At 62.3% G+C, this 12696-nt stretch overlaps 1 protein-coding gene across 2 annotated transcripts; it reads right to left on the bottom strand.

The window, feature by feature from the left end:
* Positions 1 to 165: 165 nt before the first annotated feature.
* ADISSP (adipose secreted signaling protein) lies at positions 166 to 12597 on the bottom strand. 2 transcript variants are annotated; one of them, XM_074587111.1, is made up of 6 exons: positions 12535 to 12597; positions 10405 to 10514; positions 7292 to 7434; positions 5209 to 5347; positions 1473 to 1595; positions 166 to 414 (listed from the first exon to the last, which is right to left on the bottom strand). In XM_074587111.1, exons 2-6 carry the CDS (start codon positions 10421 to 10423, stop codon positions 314 to 316), a joined length of 525 nt encoding a protein of 174 aa, XP_074443212.1. In that variant the 5' UTR covers positions 10424 to 10514; positions 12535 to 12597; the 3' UTR covers positions 166 to 313. The 2 variants fall into 2 exon arrangements, with proteins under 2 accessions (XP_074443212.1, XP_074443213.1); XM_074587112.1 differs by lacking the exon at positions 12535 to 12597 and having other exon boundaries at positions 10405 to 10572.
* Between the last annotated feature and the right edge of the window lie 99 nt (positions 12598 to 12696).

The raw sequence follows: 12696 nt of genomic DNA, 5'->3' as shown, positions 1-12696 counted from the left end.
AGAGGGGAAAGCAACAGCAGCTGGAGGCAGCAAGCGGGATCCCTCCCTGAGGCTCCGGACAGAAATGCTGCAGCATTTGGGGAGCCCCTCCTGCACTTCAGGGACCTCCCGACCCCACAATGGAGAGGGCAGGTGTGCTGCTGTGGCGATGGCAGCTGGGGAGGGGGGACGCAGCAGCTCACCCCCAGCTCCGTGGTGGCCACAGAGCTGCAGCCCCCGGGGTGGGGCGGGGGTTGGGTGGGTTTCTTCTTTTATAAATTTGAGCTTCGTCCTTGGGAGCCACGCAGGCAGCAGTGGAGGGCCGGGGCGGGGGCTAGTCAAAGCCATGCCAGTCACTCTGCTCCGAGTCGTACTCCAGCTCCGCGCCGATGCAGCGCACCCCATCCAGGAGCATCGGCGTGCCGTGGTGCCGGTCTGCAGGACAGGAGGGGACAGTGGGGACAGGGACAGAGACAGGGTGCAGCCACATATGGCCTCAGGCTGGCTCAGAGGGGACCTTTTTGGAGAGTCCTTTTGGGGAGTTTTCAGGCTCACAGGTGCTTGTCCTCTCACCTACAGTCCCCACACAAGGGATACCGGCACCCAGGGGGCTGGGAGATGCAGGGATGCTGCACCCTGTCCCCAGGTCACCGCTGTGGTTGCTGCCCTCAGGGTGATGCCTGGGGACAGTGCTCAGCTCCCGGTGTGCCTAGGCTCGGGTGCTGCAATATATGGGGTGCGTGGGGACAGGCTGGGACGGGGTGGGGACACCAGGCTGGGGCACAGGGTAGGGACACAATGAGAGAGCAGGAGGATGCCGGGGGAGCAAACCACCAGCCCCATGAACCCCAGGATCGGCTGTGTGGAAAATGCCGGTGAGAGCAGGTACCGTGTCACACGAAGCCGAGGAAGCTGAGCTATGAAACGCTGCTCTAATTAACAAACCCAAATTAGGCAGCAAGGTGGGGGAGGGGAAAAAAATTAAAATTAAAGACTGACGTGCTGCCTAACAAGCAGCTGCGTTTGGAGGAGAGGGGGACCCCAGCGGGCTTGGCCACAGCCCCCGGGCTGGGTTTGGATGAGCACAGGGGGGGCAGCGGGTGCCCCCGACCCACCCGCTGCAGCCCCGCTCCGTGCACCCCTACACCGGGGAGGTCCCTCAGCCTCATCCCGCAGGCTGGGGATTTTCGGGGTGAAAGTCGTCAGGTTTAGACAATTTCTTAGAAGTGTCCACCAGGTGGGGAACGTCTGCAGCGGCTGGGCCGGGAGAGCTGGAAGGAGATGGGCTGGGGAAGGAGGGAGAATGGCGTAGGGGCCAGGGAATGCAGGGAGCACCCCTGGCTCCCCAGACTCAGCAGAAAGCAGCCGGTCTCCGGCCAGGTCTGCGAGCGCTCCCTGCTACCGGCTGTGCCAGGAGGAAATGCTGCTCTGAAACCCAAGGAAATGCAGGAGGCCCCCCACACCGATGCCCACCGGCGTTGGCAGACCCTTACCCATGACGCGGGCTTGTACCACCACCTTGACACAGGCGCCTTCACCGGCCTCGCTGGTCAGGACCATCTCCTCCTTCAGGACCCCCTCCTTGTGCGCCGTGTACTCGCACTTCACGCTGTAGCCTGGGGACAGAGACGACCTGGGAGCTGGGCTCCAGCCGCAAGAGCTGCCTGCACCTTTCCTACCCCACCCCGGGAGCCCCTCCTCACCGCAGGCACCCCGAGGCAGCAGACCCAGGGGCATAGCTGATTTAGTCCCGTCCCCACCACCAAGGTGCTGGGCACAAGTCTTGCTGGGCTCCCTCCCCACCCCGTGCCTCAGTTTCCCCACCCACGAGGCAGAAACAAGGATGCTGAGCTGTGGTGAAGCTCATAAAGCTCCACAGACATGCAGGCAAGGTTTTGGGGGACACAGGATGCTGTTTTTCCCAGTGCCGTGCTGAGGGCACTGCTGTGATGGCGCCGGGCATTCCCCAATGCTCTGAGCCAACGGCACCTCTGAGACCCACTTATCCCCGTCACCCTGCCCCAGGCCACGGGGGGTTTGCAGAGCCCCACAGCTCCTCTGCACCCCCAGTCACAGCCAAGGGGGGGGGGTCCCACCTCCCACCCAGCCCAAACCCTGACCCTCCAGCCCCACACACTGCCCCAGAACATAACAAATGGTGCTGCTTTTGCCCTGCGCTGCCTGCAGCGCCCTGGCCAGGCAAACACCATGATCTCCCACCAGCCAGGCACACCCGTGCCAAAATTGCCATGTCTTCCTCCTTGCAGAGCAAAGGCAACATGGAAACACCTCTTGGAGCCCACAGCTTGGAGGGGGTGGGGGCTGGTCCCGGCCCCATGCCCCCCCCAGCACAGCGACAGAGATGGCAGGGCCAAAGGAGGCAGTTGCTTTTGATCCAGAGGAAAAAAGCACAACGTAAAAAATAAAGGAGAGGCAGAAAATTAAACCATGCTGGCCTTTCAGTTGCAGAAAGGCATCAGTCAAACTCCAGCGGGGGGGTACACAAGCTTGCTGTGAGCACAGCCAGGCATCCCCCACAGAACCCACAGGGAGGCACCCCGACATGGCTGGCACAGGGGGGTGCTGCAACAGCACATAAAAAGAAATAAAAACACCCTGAGCATCATCTAGGCTCCAAAGCACACACAGCAGTCGGCTCCGCAAGCTCAATCCCAGGGCTCGGGAACATGGGGAGCACAGTGGGATGGGGGGGAGCGAACCATCTACGGGCACGATGAATTTTCCCTGACTGCTCCTCCGAGTCCCCAACCTGGCATGGGGCTCAGGTCCCCAGTGAAGGGCTGAGGAGCCAGAGGGGAGTAGAGCCAGGAGCTGGAGGAGCGCTCAGGGCAGGGGAGCGCTTTCTCTGCTCAAATGAGGGAGCTCCACCTTAAACGGGGATGAAAGGTTGTACCTGGAAGCAGGAGGGAGAAAGGGTGGCAAAACTTCCTCCTTCCAAGCGCCAGGAGCCTCCTTATCTCCAGCCCACACTCAGCCGGGGCCACTTTGTCTCTGTGTCTGTGCCACATCACAGCCCTGCTCGCCGGCCCCGCTACGGTTGTCACCACAGCCGGGAGCCGGGCACTGCCCTCTGCCCAGGCTGGGCGGCCCCGGGACCGCAGGAACAGGATTTGGCCCATGGCCGGGCAAACCTGGCAAGCTCCATCCCTTCCCACAGCCGAGGATGTGGGAAGTAGAACCTCAAAGGAAGCCCTGGCTGTCACCAGGACCCCAAGGACCTGGGGGACAAATGCCACTGAACCGCCGCGAGGCACCAGACACCTCCAAGTCCCACCGGAGCATCTCAGGATCCCCAAAGGACTCCTTTCCCCAAAGCCTTGGAAGCCCTGGCCCTGAGCCCAGGCTGGGCATGCCAGTCCGAGGTGGGAAGCTTCAAGCAAACAAAGCTTAAGTGCTTTGCTGGGCCGGGGCCAGGAGCAGTGCGGGAAGAGCCGCAGCCCAGCCCTGCCAGCCACAGCCCCGCTCCCGGACCCTCGGCTGCCAGGAGGCAGCACAGGGAGAGACAGCAAGCTGCAGCCCCAGGGAGATGGAGGGGACAGGGATGCGGGAAAGAGCATCCACCGGCTGCTTGTCAACCAGAGCTGCTGGCACTGGACCAGTCAAGGTGCCCCAAGGCACATTGCAGCCTGCTGTGTCCTCAGGACAGGTCCCATGTCCCCAGAACGGCTGCCACCAAGCCCAGGGTGATGCTCAGCTGTCCCAGCCGCTGTATCAGGGCCACTGTGCACAGCCCTGCTCCCTTTTCCCACTGATGCGCTGGCAGCAAACGGACCCCAGACCAGAGTCTGGCTGGTGCATGAGCCTGGTGCCTCTTGGAGCAAATCCTGTGCCTGTCCTTGTCCCATCCCCACCAGTCTGTGGGCTCTGCTCCACAAACCCACGGCTGCTCTTCACCTCTCGCCTCCCAGACTGATCTGAACCCACAAGAAACAGCATCTGATTGATGAACATTTGGGATAATGGAAGCATTTAACCTCCCAATTGCAGCTGATAAATTATGGAGAGATGTGGGTCTGCAGGGGACGGAGCAACAGGCTGGCTGCAGGCTGTAACTGAACGCAGGCTGCCAGTGGGGACGGGACAGACCGAGCAGCACCGAGAGCTGGGGGAGCAAGAAGGGGATGGTGAAGGACAGGGAGGAAGGAGGAGGCAGAGCAGCCAGCAGGACCCCCCCCAGCCCTGCAGCCATGATGCCAGGGGCTGCCACGTGCCCGGCCCCCAGCATGGGCTCAGATGGGGCTGAGCTGCCGCAGACACAGAACAAAGCAAAGCCCAGGTAGTTCCTCTGCACAGACCCACATTGGGCGCTTACGTTTCAGGACATTATTCTCTTTTCCTCCATGACAAGAGAATTAGCAAGAAGCCTGGAGACAGACTGAGAGGTGACCCCCCCCTTGGCTCGAGCCTCTTCTTTAGGCAGACCCTCGGCACAGGCAAAGAACAGAGAGAGCAAGTACTAAAAATACCAGCAGGTCTGGACTCTGTTCAGCAGGTTCTTGGATTAAAATGCCACAAAAGCTGCTCTCCAAGCACACAGGTCGGGGTCGGGCGTCTCCCGGGAGGCACAGTGGAAACATGGATTCCTTTTCTATGGGGTAAAGCTCTCCAATGCAGCGCTGCAGGGACGGGTGCCGGGATGTGGCCCCAGCAGAGGTACGGCCAGGACCAAATGCCCCCCTCATTGCTAGCAGCTGCAGCACGACCTGTCCCCAAAGCCCCGCAGGATGGGGACAGCCTAATCAGCCTGCCACCATCACACCCATGCTCAGGTGCAGGATGAGGCTTGGGGTTTGGAAAGCGCTTTGGAGGACACTCGCCCATCGAGTTCCCCCGAGGCAGGAAACACCCTGACAATAAAAGCCATCCCTGCAGGCTCACGGGGAGCTCTGGGCTCCCCAAGCAAGGGGAATGCCCCCCCGTGCCTGGGAAGGGCTCCACCCAGATGGCCACAGGTGCTCCTGGGACCAGGGAGCTGGCAGCTGCCTCCTGCCTGCCCCATGGGAGTATTTGGTTTGTGCTCCCCACGGGGTCCCAGCATGAGCCAGACACACTGCCACCCCCACGGGCACTTAGGGGTACATCTGGGTCTGGCAGCCCCCCGACCCAGGCAGTGTCCCCCTCACTGCTCACCCCTCACCGGCTGCAAAGCGAGGGTAGGATCCGGGATCCAGCACAGCAGCTGCCGGGGGGACAAAGGGGGGACCTTACCTTCTGGTAGGGGGGTGACACTGATGACTCGGAGGTTGAGGTTGGGGAGAGGCACGGCACAGACGTCCTTCCCCAGCCTCTGCACCAAGGGCAGGAGGAATGTGATCTCATACTTGTGGAGGATCTTCAGGAATCCCACCTGCAAGGGGGAGAACACAGCGGGGGTCACACCATGCCTCGGGTGCGCAATGAGCTGTGGCAGGAGGTGGTCCCACACTGCCATCGTCCCATCCCATCTCGTCCCTCTCCACATCCCACCCTGGGAACAGGGACCCACCAGACATTGGCCACTCAAATAAATAAACAAATGGGAAAACATAACAAACACGTCCATTTTGGCTGCACAAAACAAACAGCAAAAGCAACCAGTTCTGGGGAAAAGCCCCAGGAACAACCATCTTTCAGCATCACGGGAACCGAGACCAATTTTCCTGGATGCTGTTTCTGGTCTCTAAAAGCCAAGATGTTTCCAAGAGCATGCCTTCAAACCTCATTTATCCACTGCCACGATGAAAACCAGAGCCCTTTTCGGAGCCAACCGCCTCTGGAGCAGGGTCCATCTCCATCGCACTCAGCAAAAGCCATTTTGGGAAGGGAGCAGCAGGCTCCCCGCTTGCTGCAAAGCTCCGGACGTGCCTGCAAACCCTCCCTGCAGCAGAGTCCAGAGGACAGCCAGGATCCAGCCTGGCCGAGAGGACAATCCCCTCCTGGGGACACAGGATACCCAGTGCTCACCGACTGCCACAAACCCTGCCGGCAGCTGCGGGTAAGCTCTGGCCCCGGGCACCTTCGGTCTTCCATGCACACACGTGCAGCCCACTCCAAGCTGCACCTCAACCGCCTCATAAATGCATATATAATACACACACATATACATATCTATCTATACACACACAGATATAAACTGTATGCCATATGCTTACACATTCCTGGCCACGAGCAGCTCCAAGGCATCACGGCAACAAGAAATGACAACAAGCAGCTTTGGGGATTTTAAGACCGTGCAAAGATGTCTGGTGACCGTCCCTAAAGAACCTTTTCTCCTGAACGGAGAGGACTAGGGTCTCCTCCTGCCTCTGAAACGCACGCTGGGGCACGTTGTGCACCCCAAACCTGTCCAGAAGGAAGAGCCGTGTGGTTAAACACAGCCCTGACACAGACCCACACGGCACCAGCATGCTGAGCCGGGCCGGTCCCGCTGTGCCATCGGGGCTGGCAGCGCCAAGGGCAGCAGGCAGCTGCCTCCCCTTCCCCGGAGAGGCACGTGCAGTGCCGGGGCGCCCGCAGCACGCTGCACGGCACGGGTGGAAAAAATAATAACAACCACCCACAGATCGGCAATTGCTAAGCAATTCACTGCCGTTTTTAGGGCGATAACCCATCATCCGCCCGGTACAAATAACTGACTCAGAGCTGAACGGGAGTTTCAGATTGCTCTGCTGCACGCAACACCGGAGCAACCCCGATGCTCTCCAAGGGGTTTATTTCTTGGCAAAAAAGGGCCCCCAAAGGAGAGGCTGGGATGGAGGGGCCAGCTTCGCACCAGGTGAAGCAGCCACAATAAAGCAGCTCCAGGCAGAGGACCAGCAACCTGCACCTTCGAATCACTGCCGAGTTGCCCATCTCACACCCAGTCCCCGCTGCCACCAAAGCCCACGGCACGCCAGCACCAAAGCCTCCGTGCTCCCAGCGCTCAGCCCTGCTGCGTGGGACAGGAGCTGTGGGACAGGGCAGGCAGCGCATGCTCAGGTCTGCAAACCTGCCGGGCTGAAATACAAGGTGTCGTTAAAGATGTCTTGCTGTCCCCACTGCCATCACCGGCCCCCCTGCACAGCTTGGGAGCCACCGTCAAACCTGAATGTCCAGATAGGGCAGTGATAGAAACCTCCCCAGAACAAGCAGAGCTGCAGGCAGAAGCCATGGGCAGCAGAAGCCCCACAGCTCAGGGGGCTACAACAGGCAGCACTGAGGGGGTCCACCCACCCCACAGGGCCCCCAGAATAGACCCAGCCACACTGCCGGGTGCGGGGACAGACCAGAGTGGCACCAGTACCCCCCTCATCCCCCAGGTCCCTGTTCCCACCTTGACAAGGAAGCTGCCATCCTTCTCCTGCATCACCATCACCACCGAGTCGTGGAGCTTCTCATCGAAGTGCACGTGGCCGTGGGTCCCCTCGGTGGGCTGGCTGGGGGCGAAGCGCACGCCCCCACCTTTCGCCTTGCTGCCTGCGTGGGGAGGAGAGGACAGAGCCTGGCATCACTCTCTGCCCACCTGGGACGCACCCTCTTCATCCCCAGCTCTGTGTCCCCCCACAGCCCCCGGGGATGGACCAAGACTGGAGCATGGATTTTCCCCCCGTCTCGTTTCTCATTTTCCCCCAGTTTCCCCCCTTTCATTTCAGAAACACCCTGTGGCCACAGGCTGGGGAGGGAGCACATGGACATGGGTGACTAGTGGCCACAGAGAGCTCACTCTCCAAGCAAGTGGGGAGTGCATGGTCCAGCTGATGCCCAGAGACTGTGAGGGTCCCATCCATTCCCCAGAATCAGCAGCATTTGCTCGCTCCCGTGATTTTCTCAGGGCAGAGGAGAGGGACAAGCAGAAACACAGACTGCCGGGAAGGGGGCACAGGTAGGACAAGGACAGGGGGGAAGGACAGCTTCCCCAGGGAAGGGCTCCCACACATCTCAGGGTCTGGCTAGCATATTGGGGAGCAAAACCCACAGTGCCCTGGGGAAACACTGAGGTCCCCATGGCCAGCAGGAGCCTGCACAGGGGCACAAACGCTACTTGCCCTTTTGCTTGCACCTTTGCAATACGCTCTCTGTGAGCTTCCAAGTAAAAACAGCTTCTCCTTTTCCTCCCTCCTCTCTCTAGTACACCCCAAGAAACCCCCTGGTCCGACTGCCGATTGCATCCATCTGGCAGCAGCCGGGAGCAGATTGCCGCCTCCTTAAAGAAAAGGCTCTTTGTGCCTCGGCAGGCTGGAAACGCCGGAGATTTAATAACTCGGCATTGTTCAGCCGGAACAGCTCGGCAGAAATCCCTTCCCCGCACGCAGGGGAAAACAAGAGACTCGGCTGCTTGCAGAATGATGCGGCTGCACGTGGCTGTGGTGGGGAAGGGGACACAGATGGCACCCTCCCTGCCGAAATGCAGGCAGCCCCCAGCCCCCCGTGACCGGGCACAGCCACCCTCTGCCCCACAGAGCCTTTATGGGTGCCACAGGGCAGGATGAGCCCAGGGACACACGTGGATCCCATAAGCTGGCTGGGAGCTGCAGATAACGGACAAGGTCTCAGCCTGTTGTAGCTGACGGGCACCCTGATGCCAGCACTGGGCTTGGAGGACCCAAGCCCCAATGCCTGCCAGGAGACCAGCAGGGAAAATCCCAAATACGTGTCTTCATCACACAGTGCTTGGAGGCAGCACAGCTGATGCCTGTCACGGAGCCTGTGAAGCCTCGTGGCCCCTGGGGATGAGCGTCTCCGGAGGGCACCCAGCCACTGTCCACCTGGGCAGCCACAGTGCTCGGCTAGCCCCCCGGCACAGGGTGTCTGAAGACCCTCGGGAGAGAGGGAGGTCAGAAGAATGCGAAGGTGGCAGCCAGGCACCGCGGGCAGCTGTCCCGGGAACCGGCTGTCCCGAGAACCAGGTCACCTGCCAGCACGCACCCCGGTGACCTTGAGAGGCCGCACTGCGCGGTGCCCCCGTCCCAGCTCAGCAGGGACCGACAGGGACAGTCCTCACCCTGGCAGGAGAGGGCTGCCCCAGGCAGCCCAGATGGGTGACAGTGGCACCTCTGCAGCCCCAGGCACGTGGGGAAGGGGCACCCACCCACACAGGATCTGCCGTGAGTCAGCCAGCACAGACATCTCATTAGGGGTGAAATGTAATTGTGCGTCCTGCAAACACCCGTCAGCAAAGGGAGGCACAGGCAGAGGTACAGGCAGAGGCTGGGCAGAAAATCACCCAGAGCTGGTGTGTTCTATCTCGAGCCCCCAAGTCCCACCACAGTCACGGCAGAAGGGTCACTGGGACCTGCTGGACCCCACACAATCAGCGTGATGGCAGCCAGTCTGGTGCCACAATCCCTGGGCAGCCGGGGGTGGGTTTGGGGGTCCAACCCACACCTTCCACAGAGAGGGGGCCACCTGCCTTGCATATGTCAACAGCAATCTCAAGCTCTGGAAGCAGATGCCATCTTCAGAGTCACCACATCCCCCCAAAATGAGGGCACCCAGGCCTCAGCGTCCTCAGGGAGGCAGGGCTGGGAACAGGGAAGCACAGGGCTCCCCCAGCATGCTGCTCCCCACAGGGACCCCCAGCCCCTCTCCCCCATGCTGCCAGGAACGAGGCAGCCCAGAGCAAGCAACATGCCTGTCTTTTGTCATCACTACTAAGGGATTGCTCGCCTGGCCCTCATCCTGCTGGGAAGCCAGAGAAGGCTTTACTACCGGTGGGAGGAAAGTCCCCGGGATGGAGCCATCCGGCAGCTCCACTTGCCAGCAGCGGTGAAGGAGCCACAGAGGCCAGAGCCGTGACCGGGCGCACAAAGGGAGACGAAATCACGCCCAGCAGCAGCACAAAGAGCTTCTTCGGTCTTTGTCTCGATGCGGTGGAGAGCCAGGCACTGCCGCCACAGGGCACCTCGCACCAGCGGCCTTTTGGGGTCCCCTCCCCGCACCAGCAAAGCGCCCAGCTCCCCAAGCCCGGCACTGCCAGAGCCTTTCGGGGAAACAGATGGGGTCCGGGAGAGGCCAGGAGCACCCCAGGAGCATCTGGCACCCATTGCCTCCCTGAGCAGCCCCGCCTGGGGCAGGAGGTGCCAAGGGTTGTGCCGATCACTGGAGGGGGAATCGCAGCTGAGCGATGCCAGCAGCGCCCCACCGGAGCCCCGAGCCTGCCACAAGCCCCCTCAGCAGGCGCTTGCTTGCAACCAACTTGCAGCAGAAAAACAGCAGCAACGCCACCACCGGTCCCCCGCAGCCTCCGACCTGCTCGGCTGCTCCCCGGACAGGGAGCGTGCAGGTCCAGGCAGCCTTTGCATCCCTGGCTGCAGGCAGGGCCACGGGCAGAAGGGCTTCATCGGGAAGGAGCATCAAACTTGGAGACTAGCCCTGGGCGGGGAGCAGGCAGTCCGAGAGGGGGTGAGGAGCAGGCAGGCAGGCAGGCAAGGGACACCAGGGACTCACCCTTGCTAGCCGTAGCCATGTGTCCCTGCAGCAGTCGTCCTTGCGCGAAACTTCAAAGGCACGGGCAGGAGGCCATCCTCCGGGGCTGCCGCCGCTCCCGAGCGCCGGAGCTGGGGAGGGAACAGGCAGGGTTAGGCAGGGGCAGGCAGAGCTGGGGAGGGCAGCTGCTGCCCCAGCCAGGTCCTGGGGCCAGCCGAGCACCACAGACGCGACAGCACTGCACGGCTGCGACTCCAGCACTGCTCCGGCACAAACCTGCCGGGGAGGAGCCTGCCTGCAGCTCGGGGGCGTCAGGCAGCCCAGCTTTGGGCAGCGGCGGGCAGCACGCCAGGGCCTGTGCCCAGCTCTGCCCCAATCACACAGGCAGGGCAGGAGCAGCGGCAGGATGGGCAGTGCCTCTGCCCTCTCTATCACGACCCCATGGCGTGACCCGACCGGCCCTGGCTCCTGCTCTGCCAGCCCTCAGGGATGCAGCCAGCCCCTGCCTGGGAAAGGGAGGATTCCTCCTGCTGTGCCATTCCTCCCTGGCACAACAGCCAGGACACAACCATCACATCTCCCAGCGCCGAGCAGAGAGCACACCGTGCCTCAGTTTCCCCATTTCCCGCCCCACAAGGGCTCCGGGACACCGAGCCCCGAGATGGGGAAGCCTTGCAGGTTTTCAGCAATAGCATGGACCCCAAACCCGAACCTCCCCAAACCCTTTTCTCCAGGCCTGGCAGCATGGCTCCCACGGGAAGAACCACTCTCTCCTGCCCATCTGATGCTGCCTCCCCAGGGCTGCGCTCCCCTGTTGTCCCTGCAAGCTAATGGGGGACCCCTGCCAGCACCCCCAGCCCCAGGGTGGGCACTGCCCTTGCACTAAGGCAGAAGGAGCCACTGGATCCAGGCTAGGGGCAATGGGGCTCACACCCCCCACTTCCCACCCAGGGGTTCAGGATCCGACACCCCCAAAGATCTCTTTGATGGAAGCTGAGACTAAAACCTCCTCCCTGGGGCCACCCAGTGCCACTGCCCATCAGGAGGCCATGGGAGCCCAAATATGGGCTGGTATCACTGCTGGGCACCCAAGGAATCCAGCAGTAGGATGCAGGTGCCCAAAACAGCCCTGTCAGCAGTCTGGCCTGATAAGCACAAGGAAATTCATGGAAAAAGCATCAATCGCGTCAGCCTTTGGGGAAAACATGATAAAAAGCAGAGATGAAAGGGTGGGGAGCCTCTCCAGCAGCCAGGGCGCCAGCAGACCCTCACCATGGCCCCCATGCCCCACAGTGGGCTTTGGGCTGCTGCCCAAAGACAAGACGATCCAGCTTGGAAGAGCCAGGAGGGAAAAGCCCAGGATTTGGGGATGCCTCGAGAGATGTGCCGGGGACAGAGAAACTGCCCATGGGCAGCACAGGGTGGGAGGAGACCCTGGGACAGGACACAGCTCCACAGGAGGTGGGGGGCACAGGGCAAGCGCCCCCAGAGCAGGTGCAAAGCATGTGACTGGCAGTGGGGGGCTTGGGGACCAGGGTGGTTGCAGTGGGGGTGAACATAGGACCCATGGGCTCCCCATACCCTTGAGGCTAAAGCCCCGGGGTCGTGGGTACCCCACGGACCCACCGACAGTCCCACGCCGTCGGGCCCCCGCCCAGCACCCCGCACAGTGGGTCCCCAGCGCTCTGCCCCTTCCCGTGGCTCCCCGGCACCCCGAGGCCGGGGATCAGCAGCAGTAAGGAGGCGGCGGCGCTGACGCACGCCTCCCCGCCCGAACCGCTCTGGGTGGCCCCAATCTGCCTCCGCCATCACCCGCGTGGCCCCGTCCCCGTCACGCGTGGGTGCGGGTATCCCCCCCGCGCCCCGTGTTTTCACACACACACCCCGACTCAGCTCCGGGGCTGCAAGAGGGGACACGGGGATGCGCCCCCAGCCTCGGTGTTCTCCTCTGCGCAACGGGCCAGCGGAGCGGTCCGGGAGAGCATCCTGCCCCAGCCCACTGGGATCGGGGGCTACTGGAGACCTCACCGAGGCGGTTATGCCGGGAGAGGGCAATGAGAGGAAGGGGCCCCACCGCCCTGGGGAGGGAGAAACCCCGGAGACACCCACCCCCCCTCCAGACCCCGCTCCCCCGGTCTGCCCCTCACTCACCCCGGCCAGTGCGTCCCGGACGCCGCCGCGCTCCCCGCTTCCCACTACCGGGACACGCCCCCCACCTCCCATTGGCCCCGCCACACCCTCCGCTGTTCCCATTGGCCCGCACTCTCGGCGGTCACGCCCCCCCGCCACGCCCATCGGCAGCGGCTCCGGCGG

This window comes from Larus michahellis, chromosome 5, assembly GCF_964199755.1.
Source record: "Larus michahellis chromosome 5, bLarMic1.1, whole genome shotgun sequence".
In the NCBI taxonomy this organism is placed as follows: domain Eukaryota; kingdom Metazoa; phylum Chordata; class Aves; order Charadriiformes; family Laridae; genus Larus; species Larus michahellis.
The sequence above is the reverse complement of the archived record's forward strand: the minus strand, read 5'-3'. Positions and strand labels throughout refer to the sequence as shown.

Bases quoted from the DNA above. Each gene is read 5' to 3' on its own strand.
- ADISSP (XM_074587111.1), bottom strand. The intron at 1,596-5,208 runs GTAAGGTCCCCC...CTCTGTCCCCAG, and splicing joins TGTCACCCCCCTACCAGAAG to GCTACAGCGTGAAGTGCGAG. The intron at 415-1,472 runs GTAAGGGTCTGC...CCTGTCCTGCAG, and splicing joins GGTACAAGCCCGCGTCATGG to ACCGGCACCACGGCACGCCG.